General features: G+C 41.6%; 1 protein-coding gene across 3 annotated transcripts in view; it reads left to right on the plus strand.

Annotated features, from left to right (window-relative positions):
• The first annotated feature begins 557 nt into the window (after nt 1-557).
• SLC27A2 (solute carrier family 27 member 2) overlaps nt 558-23,054 on the plus strand; it is a 36,752-nt gene continuing 14,255 nt past the window's right edge. For all 3 annotated transcript variants that reach the window (XM_081049840.1, XM_081049842.1, XM_081049841.1), the window contains exons 1-4: nt 558-1,451; nt 7,573-7,782; nt 8,968-9,126; nt 11,510-11,634. In XM_081049840.1, the coding sequence (XP_080905966.1) occupies nt 974-1,451; nt 7,573-7,782; nt 8,968-9,126; nt 11,510-11,634 (972 nt within the window). In that variant the 5' untranslated portion in view covers nt 558-973. The remainder of the gene's footprint in view (nt 1,452-7,572; nt 7,783-8,967; nt 9,127-11,509; nt 11,635-23,054) is intronic.

Raw genomic sequence — 23,054 nt, forward strand, 5'->3', positions numbered from 1 at the left:
CAGTAGTGTAGAAGCTTCAACATACAAGGATGGAGGGTTTGGGGGAGGATCCCTTCACAGAATAAGATATTAAACCAAATCAAAATATCCCCGGGTTTTGATTTCAGTTGGCCAAGTATGGCATTACTTCACGCCAAATTTGGTCTAGCTGGGCCAGGCGGTGCCAGCTGTCCTGCACCCAGGGGCTGGGTGAGCCTGAGGTAACAATCGCTGGTGCTTTTGTTGTTCTACCCGCAATCCTCGCCTCGGGAGACCGCCTGGCAATTGGGCTGGGCTTGGGCGGGGGCGAGGGGAGGGAGGTCGCGGATCTGAGGAACAAAGAATGACCTGGCTGAAAGCACCCGGGACCAGGAAGGAGAGAGATGGGATTCCGATTTGGCGGTGCACCTGGTACCCGTTACTAATACAACAGGGCTATCTCGCATTATAAAGCGCTTTACTGATAATAACAGTAAGTCATTGCTATTATGGTGGCAATAAATGATAGCCCTACGTCTGCATTATCTCCTCCAATCTTCTCAACGTCCGCTCAGAGCATCGTATCATCCTTTGTGTACGGAAACTGTGGCTCCGAGGTGTAAAGTACTTTGGTTACAACGCAGGAGAGTTCAGACTGCACCCCAGACCTCCAGACTCGGGCGGAGAGGTGGCCGAGACACCTTGGAGACGCGGAGCCGCCTTCCCAGCCGAGGGACGACGGCAGGGGCGGGGCGGGCGCGCAGGTGGCTGCACCCCCACGAGGGGGCGGGCTCCGCCGGCAGGTTGCGCCCCGACCCTTCGGCCGCGCCCACGCCACTCCACGTCCCCGAGAGCCCGCGACGGTGCTGCGAGCCGGGGCACACAGCGGTTCCCCGGCCTCTCCGTGCGCCCCTGCGCAGCCTGCCCGCCGTCTCCAGGAGCCCGCCCCGCCGCCGTGCTGCACGACCAGAGTGCGCCCTCTTCCCTTGCGGGGACAGGGGGCCCCGCCACCGTCATGCTGCCCGTCATCTACACGGTGCTGGCGGGGCTGCTGCTCCTGCCGCTGGTGGTGAATCTCTGCTGCCCCTACTTCTTCCAGGACACCGGCTACTTCCTCCTGTTGGCCGGCTTGGCGCGGCGAATACGCAGCTACGGGCAAGAGCGGCGGGTGCGCACCATCCTGCACGCCTTTCTGGAGAAAGTGCGCCAGACCCCACACAAGCCTTTCCTGGTCTTCCGCGACGAGACGCTCACCTACGCCCAGGTGGACCGACGCAGCAACCAAGTGGCCCGGACGCTGCACGACCACCTCGGCCTGCGTCAAGGAGACTGCGTGGCGATCTTCATGGGCAATGAACCCGCCTACGTGTGGCTGTGGCTGGGGCTGCTCAAGCTGGGTTGTGCTATGGCGTGCCTCAACTGCAACATCCGCGCGAAGTCCCTGTTGCACTGCTTCCAGTGCTGCGGGGCGAAGGTGCTGCTGGCCTCGCCAGGTGAGCCCGGGGACGGCTCGGCCCTGGCATGGGGCTCCTCTGCGCCTTGCAAACCCACCACAGCGGAGGGCACGGCGTTCGAGGGGGAGGTTCAAATCGGTAACCCGGAGGTGTAGAAGAAGGGGATGACAACCCTTCCTCGAAATGCTAATTAATGATCAGTAGAACCACCAGTTGTGGAAACTGACCATGAGGCCCTGTGAAGCACTATACATACAGTGTTGCTTTTAACTCTCACGACAGGTAGGGTTTACTATCGGACTTTGTAGATGAGACCACCGGGGCCGGAGAGGTGAAGCGTTCTACTCCAGATCACAGAGCTGGGAGCACGGGGTTGACCAGGGAGATTTACCACCAGAGCCCAGTCTCTTAGCCAAGACTTGATAACATCTGCATTAAAATGCAAAGTCTTGACTGAACACCAGTGGATCCACAAAAACTGTTCCCACTTCTGCTGCTTGATTGGCTGTGTGATCATGGGAAAATCCCTTCCCCTCTCTGACCCTTGGTTTCTTCATCTGTAATGAGGCGGTCTTCAAGGCTGCTTCCAGCCCTCAAGGGCTGTTAGCCTCCCTGGATTCTCACTGCAGAGAGAAGGTGACCCTACTTAGTCCCACGGAGAAGACTTTGGGGATGGGCTGCAGTGCCCTAGTGACCCCCATTATGTCTTGGTTCTGTTAACCTCCCGCCACATTTCAACAAGACCTGAAATGGTTCATACCTTTATGCTACAGTGGCAACCAGGCCAGAAAGAAACCAAAAACCTGTGACCCGGGGCTGCTGGTTTTCCCTTCCCAGAAGCTTCTCTCTGCACTTACATAAGGACCAGCAGTAAAAGGAGGCCTAGGCAGGTGTGGGCTGAAAGACCAGGAAGCCTCACCTTTTGGGAATGCCTTTCTGGACCAAGCCTTATGCTGGATGATTTTATGAGAGAAAACATATCCTTACCCCGGTTACACAATTAGGAAACTGAGGCTTAAAATTCCAACCTACGTCTGTCCAACTTCAATGCCTATGACTTTCCCTGTGTCATGCTCCTTCCTGTACATAGCCGTAAAGCAGTAGAGCTGGAAGGGATCAAGCATCCATCTGCTTTCCCCCTTCATTTCATCTCTCCCCCTTTATCTCATAGTTGAGGAAATGGGGGCAAGCTAAGCAGTTTACCTAGTGTCATAGAAAGATGAGATATCTATTCACTTGTGAGGAACTAGAAAACCTGTTTCCCCCAAAATGAAGGTTTTGTATAAAGTTTAAAAACGGGGACAGTTTTAAAGGCAACCAAGTTATTTGAAGGTGATGGTCCTTTCAAGAAAACTCCCAACAATTTCTAGTTGCCTGAGAAAAGAGACAACTTCCCTACTTCCTAACTAGAAGAGTCTCATAAATCTGTTACTTTACTAGTCGATTCAGAGGGAAGTTATTAGTACAATGATCTTTGTACTATTCCAGGCAGGACTGAAATACTATTAAACTGCATAGTACAGTCAGGCACCGCTTAATGATGGGAATATGGTCTGAGAAATGCATCATTAGGTGATTTCGTCATTGTGTGAATATCATAGTGCCCTACACCTAAGCTATATGGTATAACACTATCATATATGCGGTTCATCATTGATCAAACCATCATTATGCAGCACATGACTGCATCCCAGGCCGCCTGTGAGGAAGGTCAAAGACTGGGAGTTTTGTTGACAAAGAATCTTGAGTTTAAATGACTATAATTGATGGCTCTGTAATCAAGTCGGAAATACAACCAGGTAACTCCTTCTCCACCCAGGCAACAGTCCTCCGCTCTTGAGCTTTATGTTTAGGTTAGTGTACTTTCCTTTCCAGTGGACTTATGGGATTCTCTGGCAGTAAACTGACCTTTGAGAGAGGACACACATTTGCAAAACATTCAGTTTTTCCAAATCACTGAGAGACCATTGCACAACATGCAGAATTACTCTCTGAATGGAAACAGTTATTGCAAAGGTGGTAACAGAGTCCAAAGTTGCATGCTTAGTAAATATGCCCATGTGTAAATGTGTTGAATTTACTGGTTCTTAGAATTCTTTAAAGTTGGAAGGTATCTTAGAGGTATTCTAATTCATGACCTTCTCACTTTAATGAATGTGTTATAGTTCAATAAAAACTTTAGAAAAGAAATTTTAATGAACATAAGAATCACCTGAGAAGCTTATTTTGAAAAACTGATTCCTGAACCCCATTCCCAAAAAACACTGATTCCGTAGGACTGTGGGGGGACCCAGAAATATGTATTTTTGTAAGCCCCACCCCACTCCCAGATGATTTTGAAGCAGATGATCTGAGTGAGAAACAGTCTAGTTTCCACTTGTTCTATAGCTGAACAAAGACCCAAAGGGGTGATACCATTTGCACAAGGTCACATGGCTAGTTAGCAACAGAGAACTGGGGACAGAACTCAAATTTTTTTCTCACTTCCAGGGTACTTTTATTCTGTTACACCATCTGAACATGGTAAATAAAGATGAGGAGTTTTAGAACTATTGGAATGGTGACAATTCAACAGGATTTGATTCTAGACTTTGAATTTCGGCCACGGGGCTTGCAAGTTAGTACATATATGTCCTTGAGTTCCGTCTGTCACATTCTGGAATGTATGTAAAGGACGAGGACAGTGACATTAATCATGAGGATTGATCCAGTTGTCATAAATCTGGGGGACCTGTAAAGCTTAACAGGGCTCAAGTCTATCAGGAATTTCAGTATCCAGTTATTTCTTCAGAATTTACTATACTTACCAAAAGTCAAAGATTCACAAACGTTTCCCTGAGTATAAAAGAAGCACCCTTCTCCCAGAGAATATGTTCTTTCTGTAGTACATTTCAGAATCCTTCTCCATGGCAGGGTATGATGTAAATAATATCATGGAAAAATTGCCTTCACTTATTTGAACCTGTGTTGTTGTTGTTGATAGAAACCAGCTTGGTGGTCTGGTAGTTTTTCAAGCAACTTCCCAAACATAGAATATGAGGAAGACGGGAAAGCATATTTAATTTCATACAACATAGGATATTTTATAAAAACAGCCAAAAGAGCCCCCCCAAATAGTAAGTTTGCTTTATTTCCATTTATGCTAGCATTAAGATCATCAGTAAACTAGCTCTTCTACTGGAAGAATAACCCAGGTCTTCTTCATCAGCTCACTCCATCAGTCAAAGTCTACACTGTCTGACTCAACACAGCCATGAAAGGTTCTGCAAGGCTTTATTAATGATTAAAGATGCTTTCTATTGCAAGACTGAGATCGAGGGAGGTTATAAAATGTCCCAGATCACCTTTGACCTGGTTTTGCAAGGTTGTGAAAAACAAAATTGGACCTCCTTTAAGCAATGTGATAAAGGAAAATGCTTCCAATAATTTTTTAAAGTATTGCATTATTGAACATTCTAAAATGGGAATGCTTCATTATAAAACTAGTGTCAGGACCAAGGAAAAGTCTTGTCACACAAACTTTTGAGGTTAGATTGAGAAAAGCAAATGGTACAACAATTTAATTTCAAATCAAGAAACATTTAGAGAGTCCCCACAGGGACAAGCTAGCTGCCATTATAGGATGGAGAGTTAAGAAGATGAATTAGTTCAAGAATCTTACAGTCCACTAAAAGAACTAAGCCATGTACACAAATGATTGTGACACCCAGGAGAATGTAAAAAGTACTGGTCGAGCTACAAAGTGCTGTAGGGAAAAAAGAGCAGAGGAAAAATGCTTCTTGGGAGCCTTGACAACTGAGCTAGGCAAGTGCAGTTGGGGAGGGTGTATTCCAGGCAAGAGGAGCCCAGAGGCAGTTTTCATCACAGTACCTCCCACAGTGAGATGCTTCATTAAAGGGCAACAGCAGACTGGACGTAAATAATAGTAATTCTTTAAAGCTGTTTACTGAAGAAATTACACTATTGAGAAAATAGGGACTCAAAAAATCCAAGGAATGGCCAATAGTAGTGGCCTCATTTCCATGGAAGGTGATAATTTTCCAGTTTCAAATGTTAGTCAAGGACCAGGGAGGGCATAGAGATAATCTTATCTCCACTGCTTTGATCTCTCTGGGCTGCCTAAGGAGTCACTTAGATGAGTTGCTTCAATGCACTTTGATTGACTCAAAGGCTGAGAATTCCATCAAAAATCTTTGAATAATGCCCTAGTAATATGGAGCTCATGGTAGTCATTCATTAAATGTTTGCTGTATTAATGAGTTCCTCCATTCTGGTTGGTTGCAACAGGCTTTCTTCTCTGAAGCTTAAGAACCATTGGGTTGGGCATGAGGGCATAAAAAATGATGTTAAAAAAATCATATGTATTCTGATTTGAGAAAACCCATTTAGACCTAATGTCCCTGAGGCCCAGCCTCACCCTACCACAGACTTGTTTGCCTCTGGAACTGGGCTATAGAAGAAAGGCACTCTCTTGCTGGGTCTCATTACCAAAGAGGGAACTGGTGATGAGCACAGGATGGATCATAGCAGGAGGGTCTGTGTGTAGGATGTTGGGGGGCAGAAACACAGACATACATCAAATGATTAGTGTATTCAAGGGCTGGGATCCCAGCCAGCCAGCCCAAGGTCTGCATGGAAAGCTAGCTTAAAGATGTTCTCTCAAATTTTTCTTCTTAGCCTGCTCATACTAAAGTTTGCAAGGGGGGTGGTTGTACATCTCCACTGAAAAGCAAACCAGCGCTTTGTTAGCATTTGTGGGAATATTTAGCAGTTCATTTTCTTTAGAAAGAAGAAGGGAGTGAAGGGGGTAAAACAAAATGAACTCTAAGTCATCTGTAAATGTTGTTGAATCTGGAGCAGGATAGAGTTCAGATTATTCCACATAATGAGTGGAAATGACCAGTATTTAAAAGGGACCACCCCACAGCCTCTGAGAAATAAGGAAGTACATAGTTGGTCAATAGGTGACATGGTTGCTTATAGATAGATATCAAGTGATAACAATTATGTAAGGCTTGGTATGACCTGGTAACCTCATTCCAAGGAATTACCCTTGATTCCAGGGCTACTCAGAAAGCATGAGTTCATGTAAGCAAGAACTTTAACTGAGAGAAATGAAAAATATTATTAAGAAATTATATGACATAAATGTAAGATGAGTATGTATTTCCCTGTTAAACATGAATTTACTCCTCGTGGGACTTCACCTTTATTACACATCTTTCTGACCTCAGGGTGATTTGTGGGGGAGAGGGAGGTGTATATGCGTGTCTCAGTCTGAAAGGTGTTCCAACACACATTGTGCTGATGTATAGACTAGACGATAGGTTATTAAATACTGTGTTTCCAAAGTTCCGATGATAGAAATGCAAAATCACAGTTACAAATGGCATTTTAAAAACTGTTTTCAGACTGTCTCCAAGAGCTGTGTTAGAATCTGTGTTTCAGTTGACTTTCTAAATAAAGAAAATTTCTGTTTCATTTTATTTAATTTGTAAAAAGACTGGTCACTTTAAATGATTTTAATAATCCACTATTCTTTTGTGGACCCACAATTTAAAAAACACAGTAATTTCTTTTTTTCTCAGACCAAAGAATGTGCTTATGAAATTTAGAGCTTATTTCTCAGATCAGTTGAAGCTTCCTAGTGGAACTACTTGGTACTGATGTGTTAAATAAACAAATAAATAGAGTGTTATAGACAGTTGGCTTCCATCATCTTTGTTAGTGAGCATGGCTTCCTTACTTGCATTTCTCTTTTCTTTCCTTAAATTTTTTTTCATCACTGGCCCTGTGGGGCACATATTGGGAACAACCGAAGTCATTCCTGGAGTATTTTGAGATGTATGTGCATGTAACTATGCATTTATGTATCTTGGTTTTTACCCATATGTCCGTTTGTTTGTACAGATTTCAGCCAGCCCTTCTGCTTATTATGAAACCATCAAAATTCAACCTTTTCTCAAATATTGGAATTTGGTGATATTTTCAGATGTGACAAATTCCATGTTTAAAAATGTATAACTATAAGTATCATTTGTCATATCTATATTTTAACAAAAATTATGCTGAAAACAAAATTACTGTGAAGCTTGGTGCGCTAACAGAACTTTAATGGACTAATTGAATTTGTTTGGATTTTTTTTCTTTTGAAATACAGAACTACAAACAGCTGTTGAAGAGGTGCTGCCAAGCCTGAAAAAAGATAATGTGTCCATCTACTATGTGAGCAGAACTTCCAACAGAGATGGGGTTGACTCTTTCCTAGACAAAGTGGATGAAAGGTCCACTGAACCTATCCCAGAATCATGGAGGTCTGAAGTTACTTTTTCCACTCCTGCTCTATACATTTATACTTCTGGAACCACAGGTAAAAATAAAGAGAGGATTCTGAAGGAAACGGACCTATCCTGAAGGAGTTAAATGTTGGGTTGGGTTTTGAAATGTTTCTTTCTTTAATGAAACTTATCAGATAACTAATACTTCAGGGGATTTAGCTCTTGGTCTGTGGGAACTGATCTTATTTCATAGCATATGATCCCATTTGGGTTTCTCCACACTACGTGCATTTTCCCCTAGTTGGTACGTAGAAGAAATAAAGAGGTTAAGAAAGATTTACAGAAATAGTTATGATGATGGATGAAATTTGGCACTGAATAGGTTTTTGGAATTTTTTAAATGATCCTTAAACTTTGATTATATTATCTTTAGAGTCCATATGTATTGTATAACCAATTATAAATGAAACACCAGAGAAGACACGTGATGTAACTGAGAGAGAATAACTGAATAAATAAATAAGTAAAATTTCTATATGCAAATATGAACATATCTCCAAGATACATTGTTAAGTAGGAAAGTGCAGAAGAGTGTGCATATTTTTTAAACAGGAGAAGGGCAAGAACGTATGAGCAAATGTTCATAACTGCTTGTATTTACATAAGGAAACACTAGAAGAAGAAGAAGAAATCATAAAAGTGGTTATGGATAGTCTATTTAATCTCTCTGAGTCTCAGCTTTCTAATTTGTGGATTAGAGAATATAATCTACTTATCTCATTAATTATAAGAATTAAATTTTGAAAATATCTTGCAAGGTGGTAGGCACAGAGCAGAAATTCGGTAAACATTCCTTCCTTTCTGTTAAAATTACTACTGTAACAATGCTCTAACACCGGGGTCAGCAAACTCTGGCCTGTGGAGCAAGTACAGCCCACCCTCCCCGACCTTCACCCCCACCGCCTGTTTTTATAAATAGTTTTATCAGAACACAGCCACATTCATTCCTTTATGTGTTTGGCTGCTATTGGCTACAATAGCAGAGTTGAGCAGTTGCAACAGAGATTGTATGACCCTGCAGAGCCTAAAACATTTACCGTCTGGCCCTTTGCAGAAAATGCTGACTCCTGGTCTAAATGATCATGGCCCTCCCCTATGTAATTCTCTAATCACTGGATGATGAATCTTCCTACACCAGATCTCTCTGCTAGACCACATGTCTGTGAATAACCAATCTTGGCTCACTCATGCTTTCTCTTGTATCTTTCTTTGCAAAGGTCTCCCAAAAGCTGCGACAATCAATCATCGTCGCATTTGGTACGGAACTGGCCTCACTACTATCAGCGGGTTTAAGAAAGATGATGTCATCTATACCACTCTCCCTTTGTACCACAGTGCTGCCCTTATGATTGGTCTACATGGATGTATTTTGGCAGGTAAGCTTTTCTCTCACAAGGGACTGGAGATTAGTACACACTCACAGCTGCTCATAAGCAAAAGGAGTACGAAATTTGGCTACTTTCCTGTGTGCTAGGAAGGTGTTTAATTCTATGTTAATAACAGGCTATTGGGCTCACATATCACAAGCACGTATCTAAAATAATTTCTATTTTCTCATGCCTGCTTGTCTAGAGCAATATAATGCTCTAACAGTTCAGTATATCAAGAAGGAAATTTTAAAATATTTGAGGTTTTCATCCAGATCAAGACACTGGTTCTTATATTCCATAAATAATTCTCCTGCATCATTACCATCTTCAGTAATCTGCCTGTTGATCTCCATCAGCATCTGAATTAAACTTCTCCTTCAGTTGTCCTCATTCTACTTTACTCTTCCCTCCGCTCATGGCCCCTCAGCTCTGGTCACAATACCTAGACTGTCATCTCTTCTCTTTCCTTCTCACTCTTTACCGTTCAAATTAGAGTTGCCATCTTCTCTTTCAGTAGGATTGATGCCATTTTTATACATTAAACTTCAGTCTGATATCCACCTCTTCCAGGAAGCCATCCCTAACACTCTGAGCTAAAAAACTTATTTTTTTCTCCCATATGGCATTTCATTATAAATAGTCACATATGTATATGAATACATATACATATACATAAACAATTGCCCAAGCCTCTGCTTCATTTCTCTCATCAACTTACTGATCAGCTATAAAACACTTAGCCCAGTATCAAGCCTCCAAATCAGCAAGAAACAACTGGCTCTGATCACATTGCTGAGCCCTGCAAGAACAGGGTGACTCTGAGTCTCCCAAAGGGACCAGATCAATCACTTACACATTTGCTTATGCAGCAAAAATACATGCTAAAGAAGAAAAAATAGTATTTTAAAATTTTTCTCCTCTTTTAAAACATTAGACTTGAGTATATTTAGGAGTAAAAATAAATTAATAACATGAAAAATATTTCTGAGTTTTTTAATTTCACTTTACTACATTTCTTGCCAGTAATGGGGTTGAATATGATATGAATATAAATTATTTTTACCCATTGTGTTAGTCTGCTACTGCTACTATAACAAATTACCCCAAACTTAGTGGTTTAAAAGAACACAGATTTATTCTCTTACTGTTTTGAAAGTCAGAAGTCCTAACAATCAAGGTGTCAGCAGGGCTGTATTCCTTGTGGAACCTCTAGGAGAGAATCTATTTCCTTGCCTTTTCTGGCTTCTAGACACTGCCTGCTTGTGGCCCCTTCTTCCATCTTCAAAGCATATCACTCTCACTTTTTTGTTTCCATAATCCCATCTCCTTCTGCCCTTGACCTTCTTACCTTCCACTTAGGGAGACCTCTGTGATTACATTGGGCCTACCACATAATCCAGGATAATCTTCCAAACTCTAAATCCTTGATTTGGGGTGGCCCTTTGGCTCGGTGGTTAGAGCACAGTGCTCATAAACCAAGGTCACCAGTTTGATTCCCACATGGGCCAGTGAGCTGTGCCCTCCACAATTAGATTGAAAAAAAGAATGACTTGACTTGGAGCTGAACTGCACCCCCACAACTACATTGAAAACAACAACTTGACATAGAGCTAATGGGTCCTGGAAAAACACCCTGTTCCCCAATATTCCCCAATAAAAATTTTTTTAAAAAAACCTTGATTTAATCACATCTACACGGCCCCTTTTCCCATGTAAGGTAGAATATTCACAGGTTCTAGGGATTAGGATATGGACATCTTTGGGAACTATTATTCTGTCTACCTCCCCCATCAGAGAAGCATTCTCCTGCTTGCTCAAGAACCTGGTTGTCCATTGCTTATAAAATGAAGTCTAATTCCTCCATCTGGCACTTTCAATGTCTCTATGATTGCACTGCTAGCTCATCTCTAATGAGCCACCCACCCTTCACCACCCGTCACAGGCCAACTGAGTCTTGGCCATCTGGACTGTCCTGTCTTTACATTCATGCTTTTTGTTCTGTCTGGAATTCTCTCATCTTTCTCCATTTCTCAAGAGCTAATTCAAATCCCACCTCTTCCAAAATATGCCTTTCTCAGCCCTTGCCCCCAAGCAGAATTAATCAATACACACACACTCATGATATTTTAGGGTCTCATTTGAATCTCTTATTTATTGCACACTGATTTTTATTACAAAGACTTTTTTATGAGTCTTCTCCCCCACTAGATTGGAAGCTCCTATAGGACAAAACAGGTCTTCTTTTTTTATGCATTGAATATAATTGGTACTCAATACTTGTTTGTGAATATAATATCTAAATTCTACCTTTCAAAAGTGACAAATGTAGTTGGGGAGACTTTATTTTTTGTAGCATTTCTTTACTAACCTTTCTATGCCTTCTCTGTAGGTGCTACTCTTGTTTTGCGGAACAAATTTTCAGCCAGCCAGTTTTGGGATGACTGTAGAAAATACAACATCACTGTCATTCAGTATATCGGTGAACTGCTTCGGTATTTATGCAACTCACCCCAGGTAACACTTTCCATATTTCATCATCTTTTTGAAATGGATGAGATGAAAATTCAAGTCATTTTGGGTCATGCTTGGCTTCCACTGATTTGTATGTCTCAGTTTTCATTTTAGACTACAACAGTTTGTCACAATAAAGTACTTGACACCATCCTGTCTTATAAAAGGGAGTTACTAGATGGCAATTGCTATTAATATTACTTCCTACCTTCGTACCTGTTTTCACATCTTACCCACTACCTACCATATCCTCTACTCGCCTCTCTGCCTATTTAAACCTACTCACTTTCAAAGCTCAGCTCAAATGATACCTTATACGTTAATCCTATTTGGGTCACTCCAACAAAAGGCATCACTCTCTACCCTACATCATTTGATTTCTATCTTATGGTGGGACTTGTCACATTGTAGGTGTTGGTCTTCATGTCTCCCATCCTTCCTAGGCTGTAAAATTTGTGATGGCAGGGACCATATCTTGTCTCCTGGCCCTATCTTATACCAAAAGTATGCAAGAAACTTATTTAATGTCGCTTAATGAATAAATCCCCATGTGGCTTTGAAACCATCTGACTTAATCTGTCACCAAGCTTGGAACAGATTCCCCAGAGTAACGAAAAGGACCTTGGTTCTACCCAGTTTTCACATATTTAGATATCTCGTTTGGAAGAGTAACTCCTGCCTAGTTCCTCAGGTCTCATCAGAGATATAGCATCCTGCCTGGGGCCCAGATCAAAGTTTTTCAACAGTGGCACTGCTGATATTTTGGGCCCATTCATTCTTTGATGGATGGACTTATCCAGTGCACTGTAGGATGTTTAGTAGCATCTTTGGCATTACCCAGGACATGCCAGTAGTATCCCCCTCCCCCGAGGCCATGATAATCAAAATGTCTTCAAATATTGCCACATGTTCCCTGGCAGACAAAAATCAACCCTAGTTGAGAAACCCTAGACTACATAGTGCAGTGCATTCACCAGATTCTACTCCCTTTAATTCTTTCACTCATCATAGGAAAACAAACTCAAAGAATCACTCAACTGATAAATTGCTATTTATAAACACCTATGTTCAACTTACATAACAGCTGCTGTGTGATATAGAAAGTTATACTTTCTATAAAGATTATATGACTGTTGTCTGTCTCCCCCAGTTATATGCAAGCTCCAAGCACCAGGGGCTTTGTTTGCTGCCAGATCTCCAGCAACAAGATCTGTACCTGGCACATCCTAGGCATCAACAGATTTTGCTGAATGAACCTCTAAATTCTTGCCTTTGAAAGATATATAATTAAGTTGAAGGAGATAATGTGTTCCCCAAAAATGTTTGGGCTTAGCACATATTATTCTGATTTTGGTGACAGATTCAAAGGATTCATGAAGGTCATAATTAGCTATGAGCTGGGTTAGGACCTTTTCCACAGCAATTTCTGTTGATGTCATTGATTTTTTTTTCACGTTAGTATTCCATCTGCTCCTCAAGATTGTATGACTCTCTATTAAAACCCAGAAATCCAAATAGGGCCCTTCTGTTTGGCTTTTGTTCTCTACCTTAAAGGCACCTCCCTTAACTGTCAATTAAAAGTCTCCTGAGGGAAGCCGTGTTCTATTAGCTCTAAGGGGGGCCACCTTTGGATTTGAGGAAAAGAAACATGTTTGTGTGTAGCTCTTTCAGGCTCATACACACTCACACATACACACACTTCTACCTTTCTCCTTTCTCTTAATGTTTTGTCAGATGCTGGAAAACAGACAGTTTGGGGTTTTATGTCTTCAAAATGTGTTAAGATTTGGTGTATAATTCATGGATGACCTCTAATCTAGAAGTAGATTTAAAGTTCCTATTTGCCCTTGCTTCTCCTCACTCTTGAGTTCGGGTTTGTCTGGAAAATACTTATAAGAATTATAAGAAATGATCAAAGTTACCTCAAAAAATTTTAGTTAAAGTTTTTTAAAATAATATGGTTTTACATATAGGTAACCTTACAGACAAAAAAGTTGTTAGAACTAATAAGTGAATTCAGCAAAATAGCAGGAAACAGACACAAAAATCAGATGCATTTCTATACACTCACAATGAACAATCTTAAAAGGCAATTGCAAAAACAATTCCATTTACAATAGCATCAAAAAGAATAAAATACTTAAGAATTAACTTAATCAAGGAGGTGAAAGACTTACATAATGAAAACTATAAAATATTGTTGAAAGAAATTAAAGAAGATATAAATAAATGGAAATACATCCCATGTTTATGCATTGGAAGGTTTAGTATCATTAAAATGTCAGTACTACCCAAAGCAATCTACAGATTCAATTCAATCCCTATCAAAATCCCAATGATGTTTTTTGCAGAAATAATAAAAATCCATTCTAAAATTCATATGGATTCTCAACGGGCACCAAATAACCAAACCAGTCTAGGAAAAAAAAAAAAAAGACTCATACTTCCTGATTTCAAAACTTACTACAAAGCTCTAGTAATCAAAGCAGTGTGGTACTAACATAAAGACAGACATAGACCAGTGGAATAGAATAGAGAGCCCAGAAATAAACCAACATATATATATGGTCAAATGACTTTTCAAGGGTGCCAAGACCATTCAATAGAGAAAGGGCAGTCTTTTCAACAAATGATGCTGGGAAAACTGAATATCCACATGCAAAAGAATGAATCAACCCTTACCAAACACCATATACAGAAATTAACTCCCAGTCACCCTTAGGGCAGGAGTTCCCTTTGGCTCAAGGGACTTAGAACAGTGCTTAAGAACAAGGAGTCTGGAGTCAGTAGGCCTGATGCCTGACTCTGCCATTTGAGCAGGATAGTTAACCTCTCTAAATCTGTTTTCCATTAGCCAACAGAGGTAATAATAGTACCTACCTCACAGGGAGCTGTGAAGGCAAAATGAAATGATGTGCATAAAGCATGTACCAAAGTCCCTGACATTTAGTAAATGATCAATATATGGTAGCCTTTATTATCTTTATCTTTAGTGCTTAAGAATGTTAAGCTCATAATAGGTGTTCCATACATGTTCATTGAATGAATGAAAGAAAACTCTGCCCCATATGTACAAAGGAAGAAATAAGACATTCAAATTAGTCAATCACTCTCGTCTGAGATTGAGAGGGCATTGGGTCGCAAAGCTGTTGACTTAAGTGAATTTTACAGTACTATTGTTGAATCGTCTTTATCCATTTTACCTGTGCCATTGTTCTATTTGGGCCATTGCATTCAGAGCGCCAGTTTATAATGAAAGGTTAGTTAGGTTCATTTCCTACAGTGTGCAGTTTCCAGCTGCCATTTTGTTTGTGTCATTGCCTAAAAAGCAATGTCATTTAGGAAAAAAAGTTTTATCAGAACAAGATATTACTAAAATTGAATGTTTCTCTACTCCAGTTAGGGATTGAAGCCACAGGAAGGGGTCTAAATGAGGCTTTGTCCTGCCTGCTGTGAGTGTGACCCAGGTGGGAGGAGGAAAAAGGAACCAGGAAAGAGTTTCAGGGGCCATATATAGAAGGAATAATATTTAGAAGAGGAAATAAAATAGACCAGAACTCTGAAACAGCTGAATAGACTCAACTTACCTCCTAGTGTTGTCTGCCTTCCCTCCAAATTTAGGTAGCCTCTGTGGTCCATTCCCAGCCTAAAATTTCTCTCTGTAGCACCTCCGTTCTGATAGAAAACAGGATAGAGGGGTATGTGGCAGCACAGGGTGCAGGGGGACCACTCAGACCTGTGGGGGCCAGGACAGGAACAGGCCAGAGGAGAGAGGGAAAGAGCAGAATCAGGGAAGGTTTGCCAGGGAAGGTGAGTTTTGAAGGATACAGAGAAGTTTTCTAGCCATGCAGGAAAAGAAGGACTTCTCGTTAGCATATGCAGAGCCGTGAATGAAGGACCTGGTGTGTTGGGAACAGCAAGCGTGTGGCAGGAGGCGGGACTGATTGACTGGGCCAGGTGGTGAGTGAGGGCTTTACTTTGCTGAGACGTAAATGTACATGTGACAAAGCACCACTAAAGGGCCTTTGTGGAAGAGTGATGTGGAAGATGTGTTTTTAAAGTCTTTTCGGCGACAGTGGGAAAATGCACTGGAGGGAGAAAGGCCTCTAATGTATAGCAGAGAAGTTGCGCCTCACCCTTTCATTCCTGTCGGTGGGTGTTCTCTTCTCTCCTTAGGAAGTCAGGCAGAAGTATAGCATATTCACTGTTAAGAACATGGACTCAAATTTTTTTCTAAGATGATGAATACCTTCTGCCTTTCACCTCTTGGAAGTCTCCCCAAAACCAGAAGGACAAGAAAAAGACACACAAGCTCCATTGTCTTGGAGACATTGCAACCGGGAACTACATAGTACATAGAGCTGAAAGGGGGAGGTCCCTGACTTCACAGGATTGAGAGAGGTGAAACTTAAGAGGCAGGTGCCAACAAGAAGGAAGCTGATTGACTTCCTGAAACCTGAGAAATTGAACTGAAGAAGGGATGCTGTATCAGGCTTGAAAAAAGGAGGAGCTTTGAAAGTGAAAGTCTATAAGAAACAGCTAGACCTGCTGCTCCCCTCTCCCAGTCCTGTAGGAGATAGGTTTGTTCTCTTGAGAAGACCTAGAAAACCTTTGAATTCAAGGACCCCAAGAGCAGAGGAGGGCAGAGGTGAGGCACTGAAAATAGAGATTGAATAAATATCCTCTTCCTGACTAGAGAGACACCCCCCCCCAACTCCCTCCTTTCCCCGTGCAGCTTCTAGATCTCCAGTAGCCAGTTTATGCTTGTAGGCAAGAGAATGGAGAAGAGTAATTCTTAGGAAGAACTCAACTTTCCCAGAAAATAAATTGGACATTGGCTCACTGCCCCATCACTGGACAATGCATCCCACCTGGCAATAGCCTCTGCCCACCACACAAAGCTGTTCAAACATCTTTGAGTTGACTTACTCCTAATATAAACAGACATTAAGGATCAGCAGACACTTGAGGAAACTTCCAATAGGAAAGATCATCAAAAGAAATAACATTAATTCAGACAGCAGGAGAAAACTTCCCCAAACCTGCAATTAATATCCTCAGAGATATTATATTCATAAAACAAGACTAGTATGATGCCAAAACAAACAAACAAACAAACAGAATAAGACCTCCTGAAAAATAAAAACATGATTTAAAAATGTTCTAGTTCATGGAAAATTTGGAAGATAAAGTTGAGAAATCTTACTGAAATTTGGAGAAAATATAAAGTGATTACATGAAGGGAGGCAAGATAAGAAGATTAGACTATCAGACCAAAAGATCCAACATCTAATCAATAGGAAATCAGAAAAAGAAAATAGAGAAAGAAATTATCAAAGAAATAATACAAAACAACAACAACAACAAAACTTCCCAGGACTGAAGCACAGATTGAAAGGGCCAATAGTGTACTGAATAAAATGAATGGAATTAAAATTTTAAAATCTATGCTATGATAAAATTTAAGACCACCAAAAACAAAAAGAGAGAGAAAGAAAAGATTCCATAATAACCTTTGACTTGCCAATAACAACCCTGCAAGCTGGAAAACAAAGGAGCGGGGCCTTCAAAATACTAAGTAAAAATTATCGCCTATCTAGTATTCTGTGTCCAATCAAATTATCAGTCAAGTGTACAGTAAGAATATTTTCAGACATCCACAGTCTCAAAATAATGTATTTCCTACACACCATCCTTCAGGAAGTTACTGGAAAAAGTGTTCCACCCAAACAGAAGAGTGGAAGGAGAGAGATAAGAGACAGGATCCAGGAAGGAGAGGCAAAGGGAATCCCCAGGCCTGGCGAGCAACTAGTCCAGAATGGAGCTGAAGACTAAAAGGAAGCATACTGGAAAAAAGGAAATTATGTCATCTGATAGATTTCATTATAAGGAAAATGTTACTTAGAGGCTGTTCAAGGGTGAGAGAAGAGTTTCTACAAATAGAAACTAAGAAAATGAAGCAATTGGGCAGAGAGGCAATTTATTCCAGGAAAAACAAAAATTTATTCAAGAATTTGATCATAGTATATTACTTGGCTCATCCATAGTATATTATGAGTACTGAATGTTGATTTAACCAAAAACTGTGATATTGGAAAAATGGGAGAAAGGATAGGAGACAGTTTAATCCTCATCTAGCACAATAGAAAATCAATAAATAATGTGTAAAATCAATGAATCAAATGATAGCGGTATTAGCAATTAATTTAGAAATATAGAGATCAGAAGAAACAGCTACAAGAGTTCAAAGTGTCTGCCTCTGAGGGGTGAGCTGGGGTAAAGGATGAGGACAGAGAAGTATAATGAAGAGCATTCTTCATTTAAAAGCCCTTCGGTACTTTCAACTCTTAAACTGTGTGTGTGTCATTTTTTTTTAATTATGGAAAAGAAGTCACATAGATTTGGATTTGAATCTTGGAGCAACTGTGCTGCTACCTGTGTGATCTTGTCATATTATTTTAACCTTCTCGAGGCTCTGTGTCCTCAATTGTAACATGAGGCAAATGCTTTATTACCTCTCACATCTTGGTAGGATCCTTTAGAAACTTAAGGAAGACAATAATGGTAAAATGCCTGACACATAAAAGACATGATCTTTGTTAAAGAAAACTGAGCAGGTGACCCTTGACCTCAACTACAGTAGTTCTTTTGAGGAGTGGCTTTGGTGATGAGAAAACACCATTTCTCTTCTCGGAGAGGAAAACTCGAGTCACGCCTACCCAGCGTTCTCAGCCACTAGTGAGCGAAAGCTAAGGTGAGAACCAGCCATCTCAGAAGGCTCTAGGATCTCCCAGTTTGTGTTCACAAACATTTTCTTAATCCCTTCTGCTGGTGTAATAAGATCCCTCAGTTTATGATGCAAACCGAACCCTTCGTATTGTGACTATGAGCCCAGCTATCTGCCACCCCCAGGTGACAGCTGCACCTGTGAGGCTGGCATGCTTTCTGCTCACCCAGGGCACCTGCAAACTCCTGTGTCCTCAGCCCTTGCCCTTGTGCTGATGTCCTGGCTACCAACTGTTGAACAGGAAAGTCAAGGGTTTCCTGGTGGAGGGTATTTCTTCTTTTGCTACAGGGGTTGCTACAGGTGCAGGTACTGTGCGTGATATATTTGGCCAAATATATTTGGTCTCAAAGGTATTTACAATCTAATGGGGAAGATAGATGTTCACCACCCATTAGACAAGGAAATGAACTAAGAAGGTGATTGTGGGCTACATAGGAAATAAGTGAGGTTTTAAGTTTACACATTGGAATGCTACTTTGAGGCTTCTCACACGGTCCTGGGAGCCAGTAAGCCCCGGGTCAGGTGGTTACTATTAAGCAAAAGTAAGTATTCTTCAAATATTTGTGATGTTTTATTCCTGCAGTGACAATGAGGGACAGCAGTGGAGGGAGGGGGAGTGGTCTCTGAAAAGCTGACAGTCTGTACTGAGAACAGTGACTTGTGGACAGGATGACTCTACAATTCATTATCCAAATAGAGACACTTGAGAGTGAAAGAAGTGTAATTAAAAGCACATCGGGACAACAGGGATAAAAAGGACAGGCTTTGGCAAACCAGACATATAGTGTCCCTTATTATAGGTACTTGGTAATTATAAAAGGGAATAGAAGGAGATCCGAGATGGCAGAGTAAATAAAAACTGTGCTTGATTCTTTCCATGGACACATTAAAATTACAACTAAATTATAGAAAAATCAACCTGGAGAATGACCTGAAGTCTGGCTGAACAGAAGTTTTATAACTAAGGTTATAAAGAAGCCACATAGAGACTGGCAGGAGGGGTGGAGACATGGAACTAGCTAACCCCAAACCTCCATGTGGCAGCTGAGAACTGGGAAGGATATTTCAGCCCCAGAGTTTTCCCCCGGAGGAGCAAGGGATGCCAGCCCCAGATGGCCTCCCCAGCCCAGAGTACTGGTGGCACAACATCTGGCTGTGAAAAATCATGGGGATTCCAACCATCTGGGTGGGATGGAAGGTGGCAGGTAACTCAAACATCCTCTTAAAAGGTCCAAGCACAGACTTTCTCACTCGCAGGCACTCACCTTGGGCTCCAGCGAAAGGACAGTGACTCAGAGCTGTCGAGGACATACAGGAGCAGACTGAATTGTGTTACTTCAGGTTGGGGGCTGAAGGACAGTCGCCATGTTCCCTGTGAGGAGGTCCTCCTCCCTTGCAGCTGGGAGGCGGGCGCCATCTTTCCTATGTTTAGCCCGCCTCCACACGGCCAAATGTGAATCTGATTGGTCTGGTGAGCTCTGCTGCTCCATTCTGCTGACTCACTGGGACCCCACCCCACCCAACTCCCCGAACGCTGGAGGCACTTACTCTGCAAGCAGCCAACTCACCCACATTGCACTCTTTCTTGGAAAACTATCAGAGTCTGATAGACACCAGGCAGGTGGCTACTGGCCTTGGTGTGCTCTGAGACTTTTGCTGAGTAGCTTCAGGTTCAGCACTTGCACTAAACCAGAGTCTACATTAACCTGCTGACTACAACTCTTAACATTCTAGTGACTCCCTGAAACCCTGCCTCACCTAACTTGCACACCAAACGAGGTTTTATCAGGAGTTGAACCATAAGAGAGCTCGCAGGTGGCAGCAGGCCTCATGGTGTCCTGGCATTTTGCAGAGCTACCGTAGGCCCAATACTGGTGGCAGATGTCCTCAGTTTGCAGCGTGACCTCACCCATGTGCCTCCAGGGTTAGCAAAGGCAGCAAATAACCACGAATCACCTTGTAGCTCCTACCAGGTAGTCCCCGGCCAGTCACAGGCAGTGGGTGACCTGGGCCTGCACTGGAGCCCCTCGCAAGAGGTCCCAGAACCAACATACCTAGAGATTGGCTTCAGACCACAGCACATCACCACCCAGTTAGCCCCACAAGCAGCACACCCAAAGGGCAGTCTCAACAGGCACCAGAGCCTACTGGGGAAAATCCCAGTTAGTGGGGTAAGCCCCCTGCACAGCCTGTAAGCTGTGGACATGGCAAAACCCCACAGCCAGTCAGCCTAAAGGTCAATCCCACCCACTGACATGCCAAGAGCAATCAAGGCTCAACTATAACAGGAGGGCACACAGGGACACTCCTGGAGCACCCAGTGCAGGTAACCAGAGAGACTGTGCCACTGGGCCCCATAAGGCACCTACTACATAAGGGCACCTGGCTACGACTGAGGGACATAGCAGATCTACCTAATACATAGAAACAAAAACAGAGAGGCAGCACAAATGAGGAAATAAAGAAATACATCCCAAATGAAAGAACAGGAGAAAAATCCAGAACAAGAACTAAACAAAATGGAGGCAAGCAACTTACCAGATACAAAGTTCAAAACAATGGTTATAAGGATGCTCAAGGAACCTAGTGAGAACTACAACAAAGATAGCAAGCATACAAAAAAAAAAAAAAGGACATAGAAACCATAAAAGAGAACCAGTTAGAAGTGAAGAATACAATAACTGAAATGAAGAATGCACTAGAAGGAACCACCAGCAGACTAGATGACGCAGAGGATCAAATCAGCAATTTGGAAGACAAGGTAGCAGAAAACACCCAATGGGAACAGTAAAAAGAAAAAAGAATCCAAAAAAATGAGGACAGTTTAAGACATCATCAAGCATAACAATATTCACATCATAGAGGTACCAGAAGGAGAAGAGAGAAAGAAATGGATTGAGAACCTATTTGAAGAAACAATGACTGAAAACTTTCCAAAACTGGTGAAGGAAATAGACATACAAGTCCAGGAAGTGCAAAGAATCCCAAACAAGATGAACCCAACAGGCCCACAGGAAGACACATTATAATTAGAATGGCAAAGATTAAAGACAAAGAGAGAATCCTAAAAGCAGCAAGAGAAAGGCAACTAGTAACTTATAAGGGCCCTCCCATAAGATTGTCAGCAATTTCTCAACAGAAACTTTGCAGGACAGAAGGGATTGGTACAAAATGTTTAACTTGGTGAAAATCAAGGACCTACAACCAAGATTGCTCTACCCAGCAAGGCTATCATTTAGAATGGAAGGACAGATAAAGAGCTTTTCAGACAAGAAAAAGCTAAAGGTGTTCATCACCACCAAACCAGTATTACAATGAATGTTAGAGAGACTTCTTTAAGATGAAAAAAGAAGATCAAAATTATGAATAATAAAATGACAGTAGCTATGTATCTATCAACAATTACTTTCAGAGTAAATGGATTAAATGCTCCACTCAAAAGACAGAGGAGGGCTGAATGGATAAGAAAACAAGACCCTTACATATGCTGTCTACAAGAGACTCACTTCAGATTGAAAGACACACACAGACAGAAAGTAAAGGGATAGAAAAATAGATCACATGAAAATGGAAACAAACAAACAAAATTTGGAGTAGCAATACTTATACCAGACAAAATAGACTTTAAAACAAAGGCTATAAGGGAAGCATTTGAGATCTTGCTCCCTGGCATGTCAGTTTGGTTCAAATAAAAAATAAAATAAATAAAATAAAAAGTTATAACAAGAGACAAAGAAGGAGCCGGTAATTCCATTTCAGGGTATTTATCTGAAGAAACCCAAACGCTACTTTGAGGAGACATTTGCATCCATATGTTCATTGCAGTATTATTTACAATGGCCAAGACGTGGAAGCAGCCTGGGTGTCTGTTGATGGAAGAATGGATAAAGAGGAGGTGGTACATACAAGAATATACAATGGAATATTGCTTGGCCAGGAAAGGGAATGGATTCTTGCCACCTGTGGCAGCATGGATGGACCTGAAGGGTATTGTGCTGAGTGGAGTATATCAGACAGAGAAAGACAGATGCAATGAGATTTCACTTATATGTGGAATCTAAAGAACAAAATAAACAAAACAGAACCTCTTAGATACAGAGAACATATTGATGGGTGCCAGATGGGAGGGGGTTTGGGGGTGAGTGAAAAAAGGGAAGGGATTACTAAGTACAAATCTGTCGCTGCAGAGTAGTTATGGGGATGTAGCATAGTGTAAGGAATAATGTCAATACTATTGTAATAACTGTATGGTATCAGATGGGTACTAGATTTGTTGGGGGACAGATGGGAGGGGGTCAGGCACAGGATGTAAATGGTGAAGGGATTAAGAAATGCAAACTGATAGTTACAAAATAGTCGTGGGGATGTAAAGCACAGGGAATATAGTCAATGATATGGTAATAACTATGTATAGTGCCAGGTGGGTACTAGACTAGTCAGGGGGATCACTTCTTAAATTACGTAAATGTTTAACCACTATGCTGTACAGCTGAAATTAATATAAAATAATATTGAATGTCAACTGTAATTGGAACATTTAAAGACGGGGGGAAAGGTGAAGGGGAATAAGAGGTCCAAATTTTCAGATGTAAAATAAGTCATGGGAATGTAATGTACAGCATGGGGGATATAGTCA

This window comes from Rhinolophus hipposideros (genome assembly GCF_964194185.1).
Source record: "Rhinolophus hipposideros genome assembly, chromosome: 5".
NCBI classification, from domain to species: domain Eukaryota; kingdom Metazoa; phylum Chordata; class Mammalia; order Chiroptera; family Rhinolophidae; genus Rhinolophus; species Rhinolophus hipposideros.